Source organism: Toxotes jaculatrix, chromosome 9 (genome assembly GCF_017976425.1).
Source record: "Toxotes jaculatrix isolate fToxJac2 chromosome 9, fToxJac2.pri, whole genome shotgun sequence".
NCBI lineage: Eukaryota > Metazoa > Chordata > Actinopteri > Toxotidae > Toxotes > Toxotes jaculatrix.
This window is the reverse complement of record NC_054402.1, coordinates 18,509,240-18,532,874: the sequence shown is the minus strand read 5'-3', so window position 1 is coordinate 18,532,874 and position 23,635 is coordinate 18,509,240. Positions and strand designations below refer to the sequence as shown.

Here is a 23,635-nt window from a genome sequence, read left to right as displayed (position 1 = left end):
CACATGCTCTTTGAAACAAATAACCCGGGCTGCGTGACCAAAACACTTGTGAATGAACGAGTCAGAGAGCATGAAGTGTGTGGGATTTGGAAGCATGTGTGTGTGTGATTGTGTATGTGTTGATGTTTTTTACTCTGCCTGTCACTGCAGGTGCTGAGCCCGACATACAAGCAGCGCAATGAGGACTTTAGGAAACTCTTCAAGCAGCTCCCTGACACAGAGAGACTCATTGTGGGTGAGTGGACTCCACAGACACACTGGGGCCATCAGAACACTGGCAGGGTGCAGCTTACTTGTTAGTAATTAGAAAATCATTAATCCTCGCACACCAGAGAGGGGGCACAGACAAATATTGGACATTCCAAGTGCTGAACGTAGTAACACCATTGGAAATATGTCACTGGCAATGTAAAAAATACACACAGTCTCCGGACACACTCCTCTGCTTATTTACTTACACTGATCATTAAAACCTGTAACTGTTTTTATACTGTTTTGTGCCTGATCAGTGTATAACCAGATAACAAGCTTTTCAAGCAGTCTAAGCTACATACTGCACTCTGCTCTGAACACACAATGTCCCAACTTCAGTTGAATTTTTTGTGGCGTGATTTTCCCATCTCTCCGATGAATGCTGTCTTTGTCTGAAATGCCTTAAAAATAAAACTTGAGGGTAAGACTGAGCCCAGGGTGTGACTTTGACTTTATGCTTTGGTAATGGTGAGTTCACAGTCTATAAGCAAGATGTATATACACAGTAGTAGTGCTGAAATGCACTGCTGTGAGGTTTCGGTGTGACAGTGAAGTGAGCATGTTTATTTACCTGACAGAGGTAATGGTGATGGACATACTTTTAGCAAATTATTTACCAGTTGCGTATGTTACTGATACTAGTTTACTAGTTTCTCGTTGATGTAATTGGTAAATTTCCACCATGCTTTGTGTGTGTGGTGGAGTGTTTTTTTTTCCTCATATTTTATGACTTCTTTATGTTTCAGACTACTCCTGTGCTCTTCAACGGGACATCCTCCTGCAGGGACGACTCTACCTCTCTGAGAACTGGATTTGTTTCTATAGCAACATCTTCCGCTGGGAAACACTGGTATGCTTATTAACGTCCTGTTCCTCTGTGCTTTCTCTTGTTTTTCATATTGGCAGTATTGGGTCATACTTGGAACTATAATTTATGTGCATATAGACAATTGTGTGCATTTGTTTTATGCTTGTGTGTAGCTTACGGTGCGGCTAAAGGACATCTGCTCAATGACAAAAGAGAAGACCGCCCGCCTCATTCCCAATGCCATCCAGGTCTGCACAGACACTGAGAAGGTAAAGGAAACAGAATCACTAAATGCAGCCATTCACATTAGTAGAAACTTGGAGTAGTAAGTAAAGTAGGCATACGTAAGACTGAGCAGTGAATGTGTGTTAAATCTAATCATCTTCACCTAAAGAGGAGGTAGAGAAGGTATAAAGTCTGACTGGTAACAGGAAGACTGGTGATTTAAACTTTATCACCAAAATGGAGGACAGGTCGCCCACCATAACTGCCCAAATATGTCAAAATAAACACAGACTAGTTAGGGTTTGAACTGTGCTCCTCAAAATGTACCTTTAATTGCCCCAGTCTTTTTCATAGTTCTGTGATAAGTGGGCTCAGACATGATTGCCTTTTGTTCTTCACAGCACTTTTTCACCTCGTTTGGAGCCAGGGACAGGACGTACATGATGATGTTCAGACTGTGGCAGAATGCGCTGCTGGACAAGGTAAGCACATCTGATCTGCGAGTGTGTGCTTTAGCTTATATTTGAGAATTTTTGCAGATTTGCAAAATGTGCCACTCTGTTTCTCTCCCAGATTTTACTCTGGAGTGGTTTCCTCTCTGATTTGATTGCTTTCTGCCTCTTGCAGCCCCTGTGCCCCAAAGAACTGTGGCACTTTGTTCATCAGTGCTATGGCAACGAGCTCGGCCTAACCAGTGATGATGAGGACTATGTTCCCCCTGATGATGACTTCAACACCATGGGGTGAGTCTGGTTAGCCTGCAGCATCAGTTACTATGGCTACCAATGAAAACATTTTTCAGCCGATTACCTAATTACCCAAATTACAAAATAATTAGAGAGTCTGGTCTGAGCTGTAACAAGCAGTACTCACATGCTCGGTCACATACATGCATACACATAATCTATTTACACAATTACACACTTAACATCCTTCTCAGCCCTCTTCCAATTTAGACTGCAGTTTGAAGTGTTTATTTTAAGCTTATTGGTTTACCAGATAGTTTGGATACTACTCAGCAATTAGGAAAAACTTAAAGGCTGCAAAAGATGTAAATACTGCATTTGTTTGAAGGCTTAAAAGCTTCATTTCTGCTCTGTCTCCTCCTTCATTTATATTTTCCATTTCATGACTGAAGTGGATTTATATGGCAAAATCAATACAGAGACACAATTAGAATCTGTTTGCACTCACAGTGTCTGAAGTTTTTTGTTAACTGCCCCATGAGGTAAGGAGGGAGTGATTTTAATGTTTTAACAGCATGATTTGTGGCCTGTGTCCAACAGACTGTGCATTTCTCTGGGTGAGATTGAACTGACAGTGAGAGAGAAGAAAGATTTACTTCAAAGGCTGAACAGAGGTCAAATGAGATGCTCCTCCATTTTCTGTTGTTTTCCCATTGATTTCCCACAAGTTCGAGGTGCTGTCATGTGCACACAGATTCAAATAGATATTCGTTTTTCAAACATTGCTCAGATAAATAGACGGTGACTGGTCACAAGTCTGACAAATGATGTGCGAACTGAGCACTGTCTGTTGTTGTTATTGTTTCTAAACTGCAAAACAATGGTTGTTCATGAATTCATTTCAAATGTTTCATTAATACTTTCCTGTGATTGTCCAAATATCCTGGCAGTACATTTTTACTGTACTCAAATCTGACCTATCTGGAACCAAAGGAGGGCAAAATCAAAATCAGACCATAAAAGATCTTTGTAAACAGTACTGAGTAATGTTTTGCAAGCTCCTCATGTGGGGTGAAAGATAAGAGATATGATAAGAGAAAGTTTCTTGCCTGTCGCTGTTCTCTGGTTCCCTCAGGTTCAGCGAAGAGATTCCCAACGAAGAGAACGAGATCAACAACGACAACTTGTCCAAGAGCAGCACTGAGGCCAAGCCTGAAGGGAGCCCTCCTCCGCTACATAAGAAGGTCGTCCCTAACAGCACCATCCCCAGCCCAGGCAACCAGGACACACCCATCACAGTAAGTTACATCTGTTACATATTGTTAATTAACACATAGGGGACACGGGGACATTACTGATGTGGTTGATCCCTGTTTTCCTCCTTTCCCCAGTTTGACCTCCCAACAGAGGAATATGCAGACTGTCTACCGGACGGCGAGCTGCTGGCTGTGCCCTTGGTGGTGGAAGAGAAGAACAATGATACCAGTGGGCCCGGTGGTCCTGTGCCCTCACCATCGCTTGACTTCAACGACAATGAGGACATCCCCACTGAGCTCAGTGACTCCTCGGAAACACACGACGAAGGTAAATTGCATACAGCAGTAATAAAATGTGTTTTGATAAAACATGTCATCAAGTACAAAAGTCTGCTCTTTTACCGTTTCCACATCTCGTAACGAGACGGTGTATATCATGCTAGTGACAAGAGACATCTCTGATTTTTCTCTGTCATCTTGTCTCTCTCTCTCTCTCTCTCTCTGATGTGTAGGTGAAGTACAGGCTTTCCATGAGGATCTGAATGGCAGGCAGTACATCAACGAGGTCTACAAATTCAGTGTGGACAAGCTCTATGACATCCTCTTCACTGAGTCGCAGTTCATGAGTGACTTCATGGAACAGAGGCGATTTTCAGGTTTGTACTCCTGCGGCTGACCTCTGACATCTGAGCCACCCGGGCAAAAACTGTACTCACCTGCAGTTATTTGTCAATTCATTCATGTCTCTGTCTTGTCGTTTTGTGGTTCAGATGTGGTCTACCACCCATGGAAGAAGGAGGAGGCTGGGAACCAGACCAGAGAGATCATGTACACCATCTCTCTGTCCAATCCCCTGGCCCCGAAAACAGCCACAGTCACAGAGACACAGGTACAGTCAACTCTAGTGCATAAGAAACATTTCTTCTTATTTATATTTCTAAGTTTGACTTAAAGACACATCATATTCCCCCATCTTTTGTCAGACGCTGTACAAAGCCAGTCAAGAGAGTGAGTGTTACATCATCGATGCTGAGGTTATCACACATGACGTGCCCTACCACGATTACTTCTACACCCTCAACCGCTACATGCTCACCAGGGTGGCCAAGAACAAGTGCCGGTTACGGTGAGTAACACGTGGTCAGATACACACAGCACACACCTGGCAAATGAGATGTAGTTGTACATCAGTGTATTTCTTACCATATCTGTCATGTTTTAATCATTTGTGGGGGTCAAAAATTTTACTTTTGATTTTGTTCTCAATTTAATATTTTACTATGCCTGTTTTGGTAATTTTTTATTTACATTTATGCAATACCTTATCCTGAAAGACTGTCTATCTACTTGTCTCCCCCTCAGGGTATCGACAGAGCTGCGCTACAGAAAGCAGCCGTGGGGGTTGGTGAAAGGCTTCATAGAGAAAAACTTCTGGAGTGGGCTAGAAGAAAACTTCCGTCATCTTGGTAAACTTGATTGTTGTTTGTCTGTTCTTACAGTTGTAATATTTCGTAATTTCATTGGTGAAAATGTAATTAATCTAGTTTTACAAAAATATAATTTAAGAATAGTTTACTATTCTTAAATGTAAATGTAGATTATAGCAGTGGCTTATTTTTGAGAAGGTTTACAAAATAACAGTATCGAACTGCAGTTTGTAGAAATTGTAAGACATATAACACCTGTCCTCTTCCCTCTCAGAATTGGAGCTGTCCAAGCTTGAGGAGATCCTGACGGAGACCCACCAGCTGTCACCAAAGGCCAAGGTGGTGAAGAACTCTACAGTGAGGCGAAAGAAGAGGCCGCTCCCCCACATGCGCAGCCAGCATCTGGACGAGGCGCTCAGCCCCGTTACGACGCCGACGGACGAGGAAGTGATTCAGAGGATCAAACAAGTGGCGGGATCCACACAGACCAGACACCAGAGTCCAGAACACCATCACCTGCCCGGAGGCCTGGCTCTGTACAGTGTCTCCAAACTGCTGCTCATCATCAGCTTCGTGTACGCACACACACACAAGCCTACATATCTGACCACGAGGATGCAAATCTAAATTCAACACATGCTGACATGACACACGTGAATACACAAATGCTCATGTCACATATTAAAATTTCTCTGAGTCTTGTGTTGCATGGTTTCATCCATTTTTCCAGTAGACCCTGTAAAGTTTTTGTCTGGTGAAACTTAAAGTCCTTACAAATATCTCATTGTTGTTCTCTCTCCTCTTCTTCCATTGCCATCCATAGGATCTGTTTAAGGTACATATAATATCTGATTAGCCAGCGTAGCAAGATGCATGTATTTACAAAGTAATCCTGATAGGATTTGAATGTAATTTCCATTTACATATCAGCTAATTTAGGACATTATAATTTAGCACAATGCAAAGGGATTGACTTATTTACTTACTTTCTTCAGCCTGGTCCTGCTGGTGTTCCTCAACATGATGCTCTTCTACAAGCTGTGGATGCTGGAGTACTCTGCACAGTCCTTAACAACCTGGCAAGGTCTACGGCTTCATGAAAGGTGCACAAACACACACACACACACACACACACACACACACACACACACACACACACACACAGGGCTGTTTGCCCAAAGGACGGACACACACAAACATTTACATACAGTTACAGACATACACACACACACACACACACACACACTGTTCCTGTAACATATACACTAAACTATATCCATATGGCAGTTGACGTGTGTGACAGGAAAACACGGAGTTTCTAAAATTACCGCTGAACAGCTCTGGGCTTACTGAAACAATTTACCAAACTGTTTGTTGGCACTGCCTCAAAATGGAAGTCATGCTTCAGTGGCTGCACCACTTAAGTTTGTGTATGTGTGTGCGTGTGTGTCTCCCAGTAAACTGCCTCAGACACAGATGGAGTGGGCCCAGCTCCTGGAGGCACAGCAGCGTTACCATGACGCCGAGCTGCAGAAGTGGAGGGAAATTATCAAGTCGTCAGTGGTGCTGCTAGACCAGGTACTCAGACACAAGGAGGCATTTCCAAAATCACGTGAGATCTGCGATGTGACGTGTGATGTTTGTGATGCTCCCAGAGAATTTACCTGCTTTTGTACTGAGTTATGGGGAGATGCTGTAACAGTCAGCTCAGATCCAGCACATTTATAAGAGCTCAACAAGTTATTGTAGCATCACTCTTAGCATGCTAGTTTGACAAGTTGTCTTTATCATGGTATATGATTATTTTAGGTCTGTAAAATGCTTAATATCCGCTACTGAGAGAGGATGGCTGAGAGCCAATAAGCCTACACTGTTAGAAATATAGCACGAGGAACACTCACTGTGCAAACCCTGTTACACATAGCTTACAGCTTTTCTGCAAAGTACAGTATGATTTTGGAATTATCAATGGTACATGGTTATGTGGTTATGTTTTGTGATGATGATTCACAAAACACAGAATCTAGAAAGAAGTTCATGCCTATTGGTTCTGAGACAGCAAAAACAGATGCTTACTGATCATATTTAAGGGTGCTGATTTTTTTTTTCTGCCATCAAAGTCTACTTTGCTGCAATTGAAATACATCAACATTTGTCCTGTTATCCCCAAAAAATTAAAAAAATATCATGCCAACAAACACCACTTGCAACTAGATGCCCAATGGCGTCTAGTTTATTCAGTTATCTTACAGGAAGTGAGGGAATTGTTACTTGTTCCTTTCATTAATGTTGGTCAGAGTAATTTTACTGTCTTTAACAAACAAGCTAACACATAGTTTTTTTTCCTTTGTTTCTGTACTTTAGATGAAAGACTCTTTATTGAACCTCCAGCGAGGCATTGGTTTAAGCGACTACAGCTCAGAGGCTGAGGAGAAGCGAAGTCGCTATCACTGACACACCACCACAAGGCCATGAGGGCGTGCTGTGCAATATAGGACCTGTTTTGTTTGTGAACCAGTATGCAGGCAGCAGCAAGACAGAGAGAGAGAGAGACAGAGAGGACAGAGGGAGTAGCGGGACCAACAGTGAGCTGGTCCAACAGAGACAAAAAGAGGAACAGAGGGTAACCAGCACACAGAGGGCAAAAACCCACCTGGAGGAGGAAGTCATGGACAGAAAGTGCCCCTATCACACACAGGAACTGAGGTGTCCCCCAACATCACTGAGGCATTGCGGGAAGGTGCGAGATGTGCGCCTTCTCCACACTTGTGGGATAACCATTTCCTTCTACTCTCTATATTTCCAAGTGCATCCTACTGTAAGCCATGTCGACCAGGAGAGTGGCAGAGAGAAAGAAGGAAAACTACTGCATGCATTTAGACAACCTAGCTCCCCTCAGTCAGTGTTACTGTGGTCCAGTTCCAGTCTATGTGTGTCAAAAAAAACAAAAGAAGAACAGAAGATGAGAGGTCGAGTCAAAGGAAAGGAGGGGTCCTTTCGAGTCTTAATGGCTTTCTACACTCTCTCGACTGTTCCAAACCAATCGTCCTCTAGAGGTCCTCGCTGCAGCGTCCCTTGCAAAAACCTCCAGGTAATCAGAGTGCAGTATCGTCCCTCAACCAAAAAGGAAAAGAAGTATCATAGCTGGAAGCTCCTTGCCTTGTTTGACCCTGACCTGTATGGTCTCTGTCAGGGCTGGTTCCCTGTCAGACCAATGTGTGGAAATAGTTAAAAGTAGAATCTAGAAGATTGAGACCTGAGACCTGAACCAGTGTTTTTAACCTCATACACAGCTCATAAGGTCAGTTGCCCCTGCCACAATGTTAACTACCTTACACTGCGTTGTTCTTCATCCTTCTAATGAAGTCGAATGTATTAGCCTGGACAAAAAGGCCAGACTTTGATCACAACTTTATTGTTCTTTGAAAAAGGGATGCTGCAGCCTGACCCATAGGGAGACCTGTGTTCTTACTTGTTTTATTACTAAACTGTGACTATATCTCTTTAAAATGTTTCAAATTAGAAAGAAATCTATGAATATATTTGAAATATATAAGAATATTTCATTAATTTAATATATATATTTCAAAATATATAAACATTACCTATATTTATTGTTAATTTATGTACATAAAGAAATTATCAGAGCTCTAGACCAGTTCAAGAATTTCTAACAAAAAGTGTTTTCTTCTAAAAAATGCATGCCAGATATGTCTGTGACATGTCCAGTGTGCAAGTATGATTCTGCATTCGCGCGATTATATTCGCGCATGTGTGTGTGACTGTGCGTGTGTGTATGTGAGAGTGCGTGCGTGCATGCGTGTGTGTGCGCACAAGTGTGCTGTAAAGTGTGACATTTTTACCATACCACACTTGTATGTTTCTTAATTTTGTTTTTCTTTTCTGGATCTTGTAGCCAGACTGCCTTTTTTTAAATGCTAATGCGTTTGGATGCTGCCTTGCATTAGCCCCACCAGGGTACAGTTTACAACTGAAGAGTTTTGTTCCAAAATGAAGTATCCAGCATTTGAAAAAAAAAAATTTACACAGGTCTAGAAAGTGATTGATTGCTATCAATTAATGTCACGTTTTGACACATACCAAGTAGAATCCATGGTTGACAGAAGGAAGAAGACGGACTTGATCGTCTAAATTTTTCAGATTAAATCAACTTGAACTTGATGATTTTTCTCTTGTAAATGGATATATAACATTTTGGAGATGGACCCTTCATCTGCCCTCTGTGAGCAACCCTTTATCCATGTCACCACATTTGTGGCTTTGCCACTCTTTATTAAAAGGAATAGTTTTATTTTGAGAGATACAGCCAATTGCTTTCTTGCCTAAAGGTCGATGAGAGGATCGATACCACTATACACTAAATATGAAGTTAGCTAGCTTAAGGAGCTGTTTGCTCCTCTTTCCAGTCTTTAAGCTAACCATCTCCTTCTGGCCATCAGCTGAATAACTAACTTAGCATAAAGGCTAGAAACTGGGGGGAACAGCTTGCATAGCAAGTGGGTTCCCTGTTTCTAATCTGTATGCTTGCAAGGCCAGTTGTCTCCCCCGTGCCTCTTTGTGCTCAAGTACTCTAACTAGGTGGTATCAGAACTGTCAGCAAGAAAGCAAATTAGTGTGTTTCCCAAAAAGGCAAACTATTGTTTTTAAAACACCTTATTCAACCTAAATTATACTCTCCCTTCCCCATTTCAAGTGTCCGTCTTGGATGCAATGAAAGCATGAAAATTAATTTTACGCAACTGAATTGAACCAAAAGAAAGAAGTAGAAATGTACCTTCACAGATTACCACATTGTTTTAAATGAAGTATTTATCATGTATGTCATGTATTATATATATACTGGATTAGGTGCGTTAAAGAGCATCTCTTAAGAGTTTGTCAATAGAGACCCCTTACAGATGACAGACTTCACAGATGAAAGCACTTCCAAACTTAGAAAAACTTCCTTGTGTTTAAGAAAAAAGAAGGAGAAGAGAAAGTGAAGCACTTTAAGGCCTTTTCAGGAAAAGAATGATTGAGAGAAACAGCAGTGGCTTAGTTTGGTGAGTGCAGGGCTGAGGAAATAGTTTTCACTGGTGTGTTTCAGTTAATGGAACAAAACACTGGTGATTTACAACTTCCAAACTCATTAGAAGCAGCTGGATTTTAATCCTCCTGATTTGTTACTGCTCCAAAATAGAGTTACTTTTACATAAATATAATATTATTGAGGCGATTACATGTGAATCTTCCAAAACACATCCCAAACAAAGCAACTCCAAACTGAAGCCTGACGCACTCTCTTCTTCCTGTCTCCGTCAGGGAAAGGCAAAAAGGAGTGATATGTATGAGGGAAATAGTATCTGTACTGTGTGCCTGCATGGCGTGTTACTGACTGACTGAAAACAGCAGAAAAGCTTGAGGATTGGACCCCTGCTGTTTGTGTGTATTACATTTAAAGAAGGCATAGTAATATAATACATGGAACCCTTAAGACCTGAATGTGAGTGGTTGGAAATGTTTTCTGTTTTATAGAAATCACTTTCACAATCCTGATGACACTGAAAGATTCTAGTGAAGTTATGCTTCATGTATATGATGGTACAGAAATGTCACATATATGAAATATATATATATGAAAATGTGATTGAAATGCTTTAAAGAGTTTGTTTTTTTAAAGTGTATGATGAAATTGATTTTTTTTTTCTTTCTCAGATGCTTGAATTACTTTTTATTGTCTAAAAAATTCAAACATTCTCAGCTGTTTTGAAGGAGACATTGTAAATGCTTGATTAAGGTGGTTTTACTTCCCATCTTTGGTTAGATCCCTTTGATACCTGATTTCAATCTTGGGGCAACTGTAAACTTTTATTTCACTGTCAAGTTCAAAGCAACAAAACACTGAACTGCTGTAAAACACACGTCCTCTTCAGCCCTAATTAAATATGCACTCGGGCCTCTAATAAAGTCTCACAGCAGACCTGAATTTAATTTCATCAAGCTCCACAATTATGCAACTTTTTTTTTTGTTTTTTTTGTTTTGTTTTGTTTTGGGTTTTTTTTTTTTTTGTTTTCTTCATGTTTCTCATCGTTACCAGCGAATTTGACTCAAACAAATCAAGTTTTCATTCTTTCTTTTCTGGTCTGCACTCACACCGTTTTCTGCTTCACCAGAATGATTGTATGATCGCTATCTCTGCACAGCTGTGGAACCAAGGTGACCCGAGAGTTCTGGATGCCACCGTTTTGTCACTGGCAACTAATGAATTGTGCGCTTCACTGACTGTATTAATTGGCATTTGCCTTGCTATCACAGAACCAGCGAGACAATAGTGCCACTCATACAACACAGTACTAACTAACAGCCTTGGTTAACACACAATAGCAATCACACACACAACCTCCTGAAAACGACCACTGATCAAACTCATAGCAAATGCTCTTCTTCGAGTGTGTCTTGATAAAAAAAATATGTACTGGTGTAGTCCTGTTCAAAAAGAATTCTACTGTATGTTTTTTGTTTTTGTTTTTTTTTTTTTAGAAAATGTTTTGATCTCTAGAGAGACTTTTAGTGAACTTTATACATGAGATAAATATACTGTAAGTATACTATGTTGTGTATATCTGCAGTGTGCACACACACACACACACACACAGACAAAAAAAATCCCACCTGCGCTGCGCGTAGGTTTTGACTTGCCGATGACTTTGCCTCATAGAGAATGAAGATAAAAGTGGCTTTCTGGTTCATGTGAAGTAGAGACTGGAAGTTATGAATAAAAAAAAAACTGAACAAAAAGTGTCACTGCTTTCCAAGTGGATACTTTAATGTATAACGTAGGCATTTTGCATCTTAAGTAATCAGATTTGTAGTTGAATTGCAAAATAAGGGCCTTCTTTTATTTTCCTAACAGGAAGTACAGCTGTTGTCCTTAAAAACCCAACACATATGACCTCGGTCGACTTTACATTAGAGTAGTACAGAGGGAGCTTGCCTGAGGTACCAAGATGAAATATTCATCTGTTACTGCATTTTAAAACATAACATAAAATCAAAGTCTGCTCAAATATTGATGTTACATATTAAAAGCATTGTTATTTTGGGAGCTGTACCTATAGTGCATGCTTCTAACCTACAGCCATATGTTCAGAGCAGTCTGCCCATTGGATTTCTGTGACTCTCTGCTGTCTCACTTTAATTACTGTTGCATAACTTGTCTATTAATTACCACTGTCTCTATGTCATATAGACAAACCAGACGAGTCCATGGGAAAGCTGTGATGCCCATCCATTGTCACTGAAGGTAAAAAACAGAAGGATAATCATAGTTTTTTCATGAAATTACTCCCAATTTTGGAATGGATTCATTTTCTCAGTTTTTGTGTAAATATTAATGTTTTATACACCTAATTTAGCTTATACCTTGTTTCTAAATTGGATTCGACTCCTTTAATCCCTGTTCTCCACTATTAGATATGCTCATTTTTAATTAATCAGAAAAAGAAAATTCACCTTATGGAAAATATGTACAGGTTTTCCACAAGTAACTGGGAGATGATGCCCAGATGTGCCCCACTGCTGCCTCTTTCCTGCTTTGTTCTTCCATTTTAGGAGCATCAGGCCTGAACATTTGAGCGGAATTTGTCTGAGACCCTGAAGATGTGACAATGAAAGCTCAAATATGTTTAGCAGACCTCTGTTTCTGTTTCTTATTTTTTTTTCCAACACATGCACTTATTGAACATTCCTCAGCATCTTGAAGACATGCAGTGCAGCAGGCAGCAGGGAGTGAGAGGGAGATGGTTAAAGGCTTGATTCATGCTTAAATAATCATGTACCAGTAATAATTTGCTATAAAAAAAAAATACAAAGGTATCATATGCAAATGCATAGGAGCTGGATGTTCCACTGGCAACATTTTAAGAAATACTTATTTAAATGATGTGATTACACAGTCTCATTAAAGTGTGTGTACAGTCTGAGGATCAGGTTATTTCATGCTGTCTTAACTCCTAGATCTTTTTTACTGCTTTCCTCTCTAGGCTTTCAGTCTGGTTATTGTTGAATTCCTTGCTGAATGGTGGCTTCACCTCATTTCAGGGTAATAAAACCCCAGTCTTTTGCTATACTCCCAGAAATAACCGGCCCCTGAACTAGTCCATTAGTCGCAGGCCAAGATGAGAGGATGGGTGAGGTCGACGCGTCACTGTAATGAATCAAGGGGGATGGGACGAGGTTACGCGCAGCACCCAGCGCCAGCCTCTCACATCCAATGAAGGCTTGAGATTGAATTTGCAAAGAGGCGGATGGCTCTCCACTTTCTCGCCGTGGCTGGTCGCAGAGGGCGGAGCTCTGCTGCTGCGTTTGACAGCTGCGAAATAGAAAATGTATAGCGCATAGAAGGTCTGGGAAACCATGCTGCTCCAAGGCAACCGTATTATCACAAGGAATGGGATGTAGCATGGCCTTTTATAGCCTGCGAATGCCCTCGTAAATCTGGGCCATTTGGAGAACCCGAAATATAAAGTAAGGGAAATAATTAGCTTTTATTGTGTCGATAAACCTGGGATTTTTTTTTTGGCTGGGGGGGCATGCACCGTGCGTTCTCGTTCCCGGTGACTGTGGAGCGCAGTCGGACCAAGGAGCGCCTTGAGGCGAGTCTGGCCGGGCTATGTGAGCTGGAGCTCCGCAAGCAGAGACAGGAGTGTCTTGTGCTGGGAGCGCTGGCTCTGGGGGACCCTCTGCCCCAGGACAGCTCCAGAGGAGAGCTGGCGTGTTTCAGCAGCTGGGGGCAGGAAAACTTGACACTGAGGCGTCAGCTGGTAAGAAGTTTATGTTGAGTGTCTTTTTTTTCACTGGACGTTTAGATTCCAGCAGTTCTTCCATGTTGGCTGGCTCCATATTACCCCACCCTGAGCTGGACCCCACTTTACCCCTGGCATGTACCATAGTCCTACATAGTTTTGAATATCTAATAACCCTCACAGCGTATCCTCATTGTATTCCGCTTGACCGTTGCGTGGACTCTTGGTTGGCGCTGCGCCTTTTGTGTAAAGGTGACCTCTATCTCCAAAAAAAGTTACTCAACTTGATTAATAGGGTCTCTGTATGAAAGGTTCTAATGCGTTTCTGTGCTTTAGGCTGAGATTTATGCCTGTGGGTAACGAAATCAGGGGGTGGAGCACCCGCCGTTTGTGGCACAGACCCTCTATTTAATGGCCCATTGTTCCTTCATCATGGACTTTTTGTAGGTTTTACCACTTAACAAGCTCTTATTTGTGCTCTCTACACATCATAAAGGGATGAATTATTCCACCAGCTTTGTATGTTGCTGTTGCAGCCAACATTTTAATGTCATTATTATCTTGGCTTTTTTTCTCTTTCTTTTTAATGTGTAGAGCTCAGCCGAAGTTGTGCCGCAGCGGCTCCAGCATTAACATGAGAATTAAAAACTGGGTTAATCAAGACAAATTCAAGTTTCGCTGTGACCGCATTACTACAGCAGCTTTACACACAAAGTTTTACGCATCACTGAGCAACCTCTTTTAACTGTAGGGACGTTTTATTTTACTGTGGTCTGTAATTTAGTCTGTTTTTTTTTTTTCTTTTTAATGCTGTATAGTTACATTTTTGGGCTCTGGGACTTTTGTTTCTGTTTGGCTGCAGCTCTGTCTTATACAGTCTATGCTCTTGAGCCGCCAAACAGGCACAAGCTGTCTCAACATTGCTACAATAGGAAGCCATTATTAAAGAGGGCGAAAAAGAAATTAAATCAGCCGCCTCCTCTTCACACCTCCTTCTCTCCTCCCGACCCACCCCTCCCTCCCTCCTTCCTTCTCCTCCGCCGGGGGCCTAACAATAGGCGCATATGGAGCAGAATACTAATGATGCCGATCGAGGCCCTAGTGAGAGGATAAGGCGCATAGGTGGCCTTTACACTGGCCTCACTTGGGTATGGCATGATATGGCTACTGTACATGTGGGTCAAGTGTTTCCAATGTGCCACACGCATCAGTCTAAAATCTGCATCCCCTGGTGTTGGCGGAGCTGTCAGCCTGTCTCCTCGTCCACATACAGACGGGAAACAGCTTTCCCCCCCCACTTTGTTCATTTTCTGAGCAACGCGTCTTCGAATCGATGTTTATTAACTGTTATGCTTATCCAAGCGTGTGAGTAATTACACGGGAAATTCCTCGGAGAACATTTTTGCCCGACAGGACTCTAATTGAAGTCTCAAATTGAGTCTTCATAATATCAGGTCACCATCTGCGTCCGAGCCAAATCCCCAATCTCATCTTCCCATGTAGGTTAAAGTCTCCAAAACGTATAGTTCACTGCGTGACACAGTAACAGCTGACCCATGAGACTGCCAGTGTTTGTGAGTGTGTGTGTGTGTGTGTGTTGCTGCCTTGGACATGAATTTGGCCCCAGACAGGCTCAGAGGCCTTTTCTCTTGGATACAGTGTGTGGTGGTGTTGAAGGTGTTGACAGCTGTGGGACGCCAGACAGCAGCTGGGAAAGCATGAAGCTCTGACCTCCCTCTTAGCTACCCTGCTGTGTGTGTGTGTGTGTGTGTGTGTGTGTGTGTGTGTGTGTGTGTGTGTGTGTGTGTGTTTGGAGAAAGTAGTAGGGAATATATGAATTGTGCATGAGTGTGTGACATACATACATCTCTCTGTGTGGAGGAGTGTTTGCTCTGAGAAACCATAGGTGCTCTGAAGTTATATTTGATCTAAAACTGACATAGTGGATTTAAATCAAGTGTATAATTATCATGTGTTTATAGGCATATGCAAGAGAGAGTGTGTGTGTGTTCGTTCCTTATGTAGGAGTGTGTGCAATAGGCTTTGCTTTTGTTTTGTGCCTCTGCTGAACCGCTGGCTCGTCATTGATCAGGTTGTGTGTGTCCTTGTGTTAAGACAGCAGCACATCATTAGCGAGAGCACAGAGCTGTTAGCCTGCTCAGCAGTGACCGATCACTCAAATGGATCACTGGATGGTTTCCTCTGCTTTGTTCTGGCACTCAAACACAACACGTGCTCTTTGGCTTCTTTGTGCACAAAGTCAACCGGGAAAGTTTCTGAAAATACATTGCTAAAGTACATCCACACAGAGGAACCAGGTTGTCCAGTACACGTTTGCAAACAGACAAACCACAAGACGGTGTCTGAGCCGGTCCCCACAGCTGTCAGTCACATGAGCCTTGCACAGCCTTGTGCATGTCTCTCTTTGGAGACTCCATTCACAGCCAACCCACCCTGCTGCCCTGTCTACAAGCCACAGTGCACGAACAGCATGCTGATGAAGGCCATCCGCTATGGTTATGTAAACACTGCGTGCGCCTGTGTGTGTGCAAATTCATCCTCTGAGAAATTAGAATTTATCATTAAGATTTAATTGACCTTATTGAAATGAGGCATCTAAAATGTGCGTGTGTGTTTGAGGAACGAAGGGATCAGTAGTTCAATCGAGCAGTGGAACTGGGGGCAGGGTGCCTTGTGTGTGTGCATGTGAGTGTGTGTGTTTCCGGCCTCCCACAGCCTTCTCTGAGTGGAGCCAGTCACAACATTGCTTTAATTATAGAGGGTCCAGCAGTGCGGCTGCATGCCTTGTGTGCCCTGTTCCATAGATTTCTAAATCCTGGCGTTATTGTTTCAAAAGCCTTCTGCCTATGACTGGTTCAGGGTCTAGTCTACAGCTCACAATCCTCTTTACAGCAGCCAAGGTCTCTATCTTTTTTCCCCCATCTCTTGCACAATAAAAAGCTTATTTGTTTCTGTCTTCCATTTTTCATCCCCACTCCTCAGTGGCTCAAGAAGATGTAACAAGTGAAGGTAAAAAGAAATCAGTCTCTACATTGTCCTGGATTCACCTGCAGGTCAGTCTGTTTCGCTGAATGAGCTGATGTGTAGTACGCTCAGTGTGTAACAGCGTAATGGCTAGGTGAGGGTGGCTGCACCGTGTCCTCTGTCTTCCCCATCCCCCATCAGCCTCGGGCAGAGGATGCAGTAAAACAGTAATGATACAGTGTGTGGAGTGTCAGGGAACCAGTGTGCGACTATTAATAATAGAGTGCAATCAAAGACCAGCCTGCAAAATGTTCCCTGCTATGAAGCAGCTCCAAAGCCACACTTCTAAATGTTGTATTTCATTTGTTTGGTTTGTTCGTCCACAAAGGTTTGTTTGTTTTTTGCAGCATAATGATTTAATAACTAGCACCACAGCTTCGATAGCACGTGTATGTGTGCGTGTGTGTGTGTTCCTTTGTGAGCATGGCCAAAAAAGAGGCGGCAAGTAATCGATTGTGTGAAACAGCATCATTGATTAATTGATTTCCAATAGTCTCTCCTCCTCCCAGCTATTTCTTTACCCCACGCCAGCAGCTAAAACAAAGCTCCCCACTCTTCATTTCTGCCACACAAAACCATGTTGATGTAGTGATGCTAATGCTTTGTTTATAGTAAGACAATAAGCACCCTTGTCGAGACAAAAGAAGTGACAGTGTTTGGGGTGAAGAGGTTGTGTGGGAAGCATAGGTTAGCTTGGGTCAATTACCCCTCAGGAGCATTTGCAAGATGACCACATTTAGTCTGCAGGACAAAGGAGTCAGAGCTCAAGCACCGATTGGAGCAAAACAGACCGTGCTAAGGGATCGTCTAGCCAACTTTCCAGTTTTCTATAGGAATTTTTCTCTTTAACATAATACAGATTTAAGAGACACACCCATGCTTTTTTTTTTCAAGCTTGAACCGTGGAGGCAGAGTTATGGAATTTCGTCCAGGAAAATTGACGGTTTGACCTTTAAGACTGAGTCTACAGTCACACAAGGGGTTCTGTGTGTGGGTTCTGTGCTTTTTCCATATTCACATCATATAAGATGGGAAAAATTCCCATGATTCCTAACAATTTGGAGGCATTTATGTCTTTTGACAGCTTCAGACAGTTGTGTGCTTATGGACTTGGATGAGTTAAACCTGCTGTCTACTAACACTGGAGCTTTCAGAAAAGTCAGTTTCCCAGCCATAATTATGCTATTTACATGTGGGGAGACTCACAGATACTATAAGGCACAGTGTTTCTCTGACCTACATGCAAATGTCAGCACGGGATCAGCATGCTGACAAGTCAGTAGACTTTTTTTTCTTTGGATGCCATGAATGTCTGTGAAAATATTTCACGGTAATTTATGAAATGGTCGCTGAGATGTTTCAGTCTGGATCAAAGTGTTGGACCGACTGACTTCCCTACAGCCTTGCTGCAGACATGGTTGTCTACCAGTATGACAAATTGTGCCTTCCGATGGTCTCTCAACAGCTATTTTGCACATAGACACCCCATAGGATCTTTCTACGTTTCTATAGGCAGTGTTTCATTGGCACAGACACACAGACGTACTGAGACAGTGCTCAGGAAGTGCAGGAGACTGGAGCAGTTGTCTGACAGGTGCTCCATCATGGACGGTTTGTAATGTAAAAAGTGTCACCTTGTTAAGAGGACATGCTCAATCTCCTGGTAATGAAGTGTCTTAATGAGCCTTGAGTGTCAACGGTATCACTTCCAAAAATGACACAATGAAGTGCCTTTGTGCATATGTGTGTCTGTCTGTGCATATGTGTGTCTGTCTGTGTGTGTGTGTATGTGTGTGCATGTGTGGTAAGCCATGTAGACAAGCTTGAGTGCAAGTGTCTGCAGATGTTAGTGCGTGTGCCAGATGATGTTGACATGAGACCGGAGCAAATCGCCTGGCTGGCTGAACTGGTATGTCCAATTTCACCGTCTTACTAGTATGTGTATGCGTGTGTGTGTGGGTGTGTGTGTGTGTGTATGTGTATTCCTGCACCTCTGTCTTTATGAAAACCAATTTTGACTTTTCGTGCCTTTATTGTGAAATCAAGTCATTGTCAGCTGAAGTTTAGGAAATATAATCACATTAAAGACACAAGAAACAGCGTGTATGTATGTTTATCTGAGCTGTCTGTATAAATGGTGTGTAGGTGTGTGTGTGTGTAGTGTGTGTTTGTTTGTATGCCCCCACACACACCCACATGAAAGAACACCCCCCTACCCTTCACAGACCCTTAAATTATTCCTGCTCCAGCTGACAGCTTCCTCTGTAAGCTTGCTTACGTAAGCGAGTCCACTGACAGATAGGGATGTTGTACACAGACGCACTGCGGTGATGCACAGTGGTGACCTGTGATGACCATATCTTTATTTTAAGCTATTAGTGAAGGAGAGTCTACATCTGAGTTGCGGCTTTATCTGTTTTGACATTTTGCGTTTAATCATTTGGGCCATTTTTATCCCCAGTGGCGAAGACAAAGGTAAAAAAAAAAAAAAAAAAAACCTTGAACAAACTGAAATGACAGTTACTCTCTCTAATTATTACAATTAAATTATTAGTTGATAACATCATGCAGCTAAGATAAGATTCATGCTTTTGTGCCTTTTATGCATCAAATGTTGAACTTTATTCTTAAATCCATACACAATTGTATTCTGGAGATAAACTCAACTGATCTATGCACAAATACAGAATACTAGAAGACGAACTTCAGAGCTTATCTCCACAGGTGATTGATGATAATGAGTGTCAAGCAAAATGAGAGCTGGGGTGCAGCTGGAGAAACAAGCGGCGAAGGATTCACAGCTGTGCCTCTGCCATTAGCATTTCTACAGACTAGCAATTTGGCTGCAAGGTCTGGTCAGGTTTTTGCTTTGTTGTTGGAATCGCTGATTGTTGCCTCTTACCTTCTACTTAAAAATTACTCCTCAACGCAGAGCAATCAAACACAGACAGCAAGGAACAGTCTGATGTGTGTGTGTGTGTGTGTTTGTGTTTCAGAGTGCTCTTCAGAGTTCCCCATGGGGCCTGATGCAGGCGTTGGAACAGCAGGTGGGAGAGCTGAGGCTCGACACAGACGATGTCTGTTATGATGGAGCTCAAGGAGACACAGGCGACAGTCGGCCGAGTTCTGGTACTTCCACAGTTTGAAACCTTCACTTTCCACATACTTTTCTAAATGTGCACATTGTGATTTACTCATGTTCAACAAAGCGAATGAGCGTATTTTCTTTCTCTCTGTACAATAAAACTCATGTTTTCTCTTTGCATTGTGAAATATGCCTGCAGAGAGTTTGTAATTTATTTCTGCTCCTATTGTTCATTCATGCTCCAGTTGCTTGTAATTTTGTTGTGTGGTCTGTTTGTGACATGCGGTGAGACACTGCCTGCATCAAGCAGCATATTTTTATACAACTGGAATGATCAGTGAGCTATAATGAATGAGATAGTCATCTCTTCTGACTCTTTCTAATTGCACTTTTTCCTAGGTTTCTATGAGTCAAGTGAGGGTCAGTCGCCAAAAGGAAGATCTTGTTCCATTGAGCCCGCAGAGGCTGTCTCCTCCTGGGCTTACACTGACGACAGGCCAAAGTCTGTGGGTAAGAAAAATTAGCAGATCTGGAAAGACTGAGGTACACTTAAATTTGCATGCACATGCAATCCCAGAAATAGCAAAAGACACATGAAACATTCCCGTTGTGTGCGCAAAGTGAAGCAGTACAAATTTAGCATTTTGGCATTGTAAGCCGTCTGCTTAAATCACAGCATGTATTCAGCTATTCTTTTATTCTTTTTGTAAAGTAAAAAAAAAAAAAAAAACTTTTTTGTTGTTTTGTTGATTCTGATCATATTCGTTCAGACAGTCAGGAAATGGGGAGGAGATCAGTTGGAAAGAACAAACAGCAAATGCTGCAGCTTAGAGAGACATTTGCAAACATACTGTTTTATAAGCTTTAAATATTCCATTGGATGAAAACATATTTTTAAAAGCAGGACAGAGGAAAGACATTAAGTACTAAGACCCCAACTACGCTTGTAGAAACCACACTGTCTTTGTATTCTGTGTAGTTGGAGTTTATGCTGTTTATGCTACTGAGTCACAGCAAAACTTCTCTAACTACCTGTCAATTTGTGGTTGATCACATCAACCACAAATTAACCTATGACAGTTAAATTAGGAGGATCTTAGTTTAGTCTCTCCTGTAGTACACTTTGACATGTGCCAGTATAAAAAATATTTGATTCGGTACTAAATTAAGCCTTTGCTTTGTCCATTATCTTTTCTCATATCAGGACTCTACATAATACATTATTGTTTATCTTTTATTTATTATTTTTGTTTATATATTTGTATATATAAGTAATATACTGTCACCTTCTTAAAATAATGGCCTGTGTCATATTTGTTAACACATGACATAGGCCATTATTTTAAGAAGGTGACAATATATATTTATAGATATTTATTTAGTTATTTTAGTTGCAGTATATAGCTGTGCCCCCTGCTCCTTGGCCTCCAACACCATTGTTTTCTGTAATTAGGAGACCCCCTCATGTTGAATGGAGATGAGGATCCTCCGGTGCTGCGCACTACCCTACCCCGCTCTTTCTCTGCCCCTTACCCACCTCTGGAGGGCATCACTGAGGAGGGCATAGCAGTGGACTCCTGGCAGTGGGACCACACTGGAGCCAACCAAGCCTGGCAACAGCAGCAGCCCTCCGAAGACCAGGTCACCGAGGAGGACTATCAGCAGGCTTTGAGGGTAGAGAATTACATCCTAGGTCTCATCCAGCGTCATACCCTCTTACCACGACCGTGTCAGCCTCGCACCACCCTGAGCCCTGACCCGCCATACTGCAGTGCCTCTGGACACAGCTCCCTACACAGGAGAACTCCTTCTCTTACAACAGAGCAACGCCTCCCTGACCCCCACCTTCAGCCCCACACTGACCTTTTGGCAAACCCTAAGAGTCAGAGCTGGGGTTGTGAGCAGCTAGAGGGCGAGACCTGTGGAGGGGAGGCCCCTTCTTTGGAGGAGGACTGTTATCTGGCTCTGCCCTACCCCCAGTCCAGACCACACTCCCTGGCTGGGAGGTTACCATCACCTCTGCCCTCCTTGGACCCCAACTGTGGTGTTGGGGCTCTTGACCTTTGTTGTGAACCTGCATCCCCCCAGCATTATCTACAACCACAACCCCCTATTTATCACAAGCACAATTTAGTAAGTGCTCAGTATGTCCCTGGACAAGCCTGCCATGCCCCTGTGCGCTCCCCCAGACAGTATAACCCAGAGCAGCCCAAGCCCAACCGAGCCGTCACCTCTCCTGACCACCCCAGCTCCAAGTCGAGAGCCTCCAAGAAGAGCCACAACGAGCGACAGAGATCCAAGAAATCGAGCAGCAAAACCAGTCGATCCCAGTCAGAAAACAGCCTCTTGAGCCAGCGAGTGCTGCCTGAGCGCAGGTACAGCACCACTGAGAGGCACCAAGGTAGAGGGGATCTTGCTCAGAACCAAGGCCAGGTTGCTGGACCACAAGTGGGCAACAGCAGCCACAACAGGGGCCAACGCTGGTGCTCCAACCTGGAGCTCAGCCAGGACGAAGGAGAGACCCATGTGGGGCAGGCGCATAGACGACCACCTCGAAGAGCTCGTCACGGTCACTCATGTCTCCATTCCCAGGCCCAGAATTACCACCAGCAGCAGCACGCTGAACGCTGGCACCCAGACTTCCAGGAGAGAGCGCCTCTCTGTCAGGGAGAGGAGGGCTACGCTGGTGCTGCCCCCGCCGAGTCCGAGTCCAGCATGAGTGAGGTGTATTCCCCAGCCTCCAGCTCGCTGTCCAGTGACTCAGATGAGAGCGGGGGGCTAGTGTGGCCCCAGCAGCTGCCACCACGCCTTGCTTCTACCTCCTCCTCATCCTCGCCCTCACCACAGGCCACTTCCAATGCACCCTCTCAACCAAAAGCCTTTGTCAAGATCAAAGCCTCTCATGCTCTCAAGAAGAAGATCCTCAGATTCCGCTCAGGGTCCCTCAAAGTCATGACTACTGTATGAGGACACGATCAGGCCTGTTTTACTGTGTTGTAAAGCCATTGTCAGAGCAACATTGTGGCTGGTACTTGTGGTCACAATCATAATGTATGTTAACTAACCAACCTTGTGTATTATCTACCTACCTCTAATTACAGTATGTTCTTAGTGAGAGACACTTACATTAACAAGCATGAATAAAGAACTGCCAGAGATCCTCCATCTGTAGTATCTGGTTGAATTTAACTTGTACCTGACAACCATATCAGACACTAGACTAACAGGCATTATCCTGCTCTAAGTGATGATAATTGATGTGATGCCAGGTTACACTGTGTTGACATGGACCTCACTGAAGCTAAGTGACTGAATATGCTGCCAGTTTTTCCTTCATGTCTGTTGGCCAAATGCAAGTCTACACAACTGATATTATGACAGTCTGACCACTACACTGCCAAAAGCTTCGAGTCTTGCTATATACCAAAACTCTAGAAATTAGATAAAAGTTGTTCATGGCACTGTCTTTTTCTAGGAAATTTGGTCGTGTCCAAAATTTCCTAAGCATTTCTGAGAAAGTTTCTCGGAAATTATTTTGTAATTTGGTATCAATTTCCCTGAAGGAACAGCTCTGTTTAAACCCAAATAAGTATTTTTTCAATAGTCATTTATTACTGGAAACTAAAAGTCTTGCCAGGTTACGCTGCCAATCATCTAACTGGAAGGGTATAATTTGAATAGTGTCTCTATTTTCCCTCAAATCAGTATGAGATATATATAGTACTTTCCAAGCAAACTTCTTGTGAATGCTTTAGAAATTATTAGGATGTTATTTAGAACATAAAATAAAGAATTACTAAAATTTTGGTGTGTGGTAAGACTTGGTGTTTTACAGCAAGGATATGTCCTGCACTTAGCCAGCATCCTAGAGGAAAATGTTTTATTTGTGCAGTAGTGAAAAAACATGTAATGGTACAAAAATTCATTGTGTAATTGTGAATCTCTGAGCAGGGAATACATTTAGATCCCTTTATGATAAAATGTGGATTCACACTAAAGTGACCTGTCCACTACTTCTCTTCTCCAACCAGCTGCTTTCAGGGCCA

General features: G+C 42.6%; 2 protein-coding genes across 10 annotated transcripts in view; both read left to right on the top strand.

Annotated features, from left to right (window-relative positions):
• LOC121187013 (protein Aster-B-like) overlaps positions 1–8,748 on the top strand; it is a 73,901-nt gene extending 65,153 nt beyond the window's left edge. For 7 of the 9 annotated variants that reach the window (XM_041046010.1, XM_041046007.1, XM_041046008.1 and 4 more), the window contains 16 exons: positions 151–235; positions 999–1,102; positions 1,234–1,329; positions 1,687–1,767; positions 1,913–2,028; positions 3,107–3,269; positions 3,363–3,555; positions 3,740–3,883; positions 3,998–4,116; positions 4,211–4,353; positions 4,590–4,693; positions 4,929–5,229; positions 5,478–5,489; positions 5,650–5,757; positions 6,112–6,232; positions 7,019–8,748. In XM_041046010.1, coding sequence (XP_040901944.1) covers positions 151–235; positions 999–1,102; positions 1,234–1,329; positions 1,687–1,767; positions 1,913–2,028; positions 3,107–3,269; positions 3,363–3,555; positions 3,740–3,883; positions 3,998–4,116; positions 4,211–4,353; positions 4,590–4,693; positions 4,929–5,229; positions 5,478–5,489; positions 5,650–5,757; positions 6,112–6,232; positions 7,019–7,108 — 1,980 coding nt within the window. In that variant the 3' untranslated portion in view covers positions 7,109–8,748. The remainder of the gene's footprint in view (positions 1–150; positions 236–998; positions 1,103–1,233; positions 1,330–1,686; positions 1,768–1,912; positions 2,029–3,106; positions 3,270–3,362; positions 3,556–3,739; positions 3,884–3,997; positions 4,117–4,210; positions 4,354–4,589; positions 4,694–4,928; positions 5,230–5,477; positions 5,490–5,649; positions 5,758–6,111; positions 6,233–7,018) is intronic. The other 2 variants (XM_041046011.1, XM_041046009.1) reach the window with 1 other exon arrangement.
• A 4,498-nt stretch (positions 8,749–13,246) lies between these two features.
• On the top strand, positions 13,247–23,629 carry LOC121187666 (dapper homolog 3). Its single transcript, XM_041047015.1, has 4 exons — positions 13,247–13,477; positions 19,501–19,633; positions 19,989–20,099; positions 21,043–23,629. Exons 1-4 carry the CDS (start codon positions 13,247–13,249, stop codon positions 22,554–22,556), a joined length of 1,989 nt encoding a protein of 662 aa, XP_040902949.1. The 3' UTR covers positions 22,557–23,629.
• Positions 23,630–23,635: the final 6 nt, after the last annotated feature.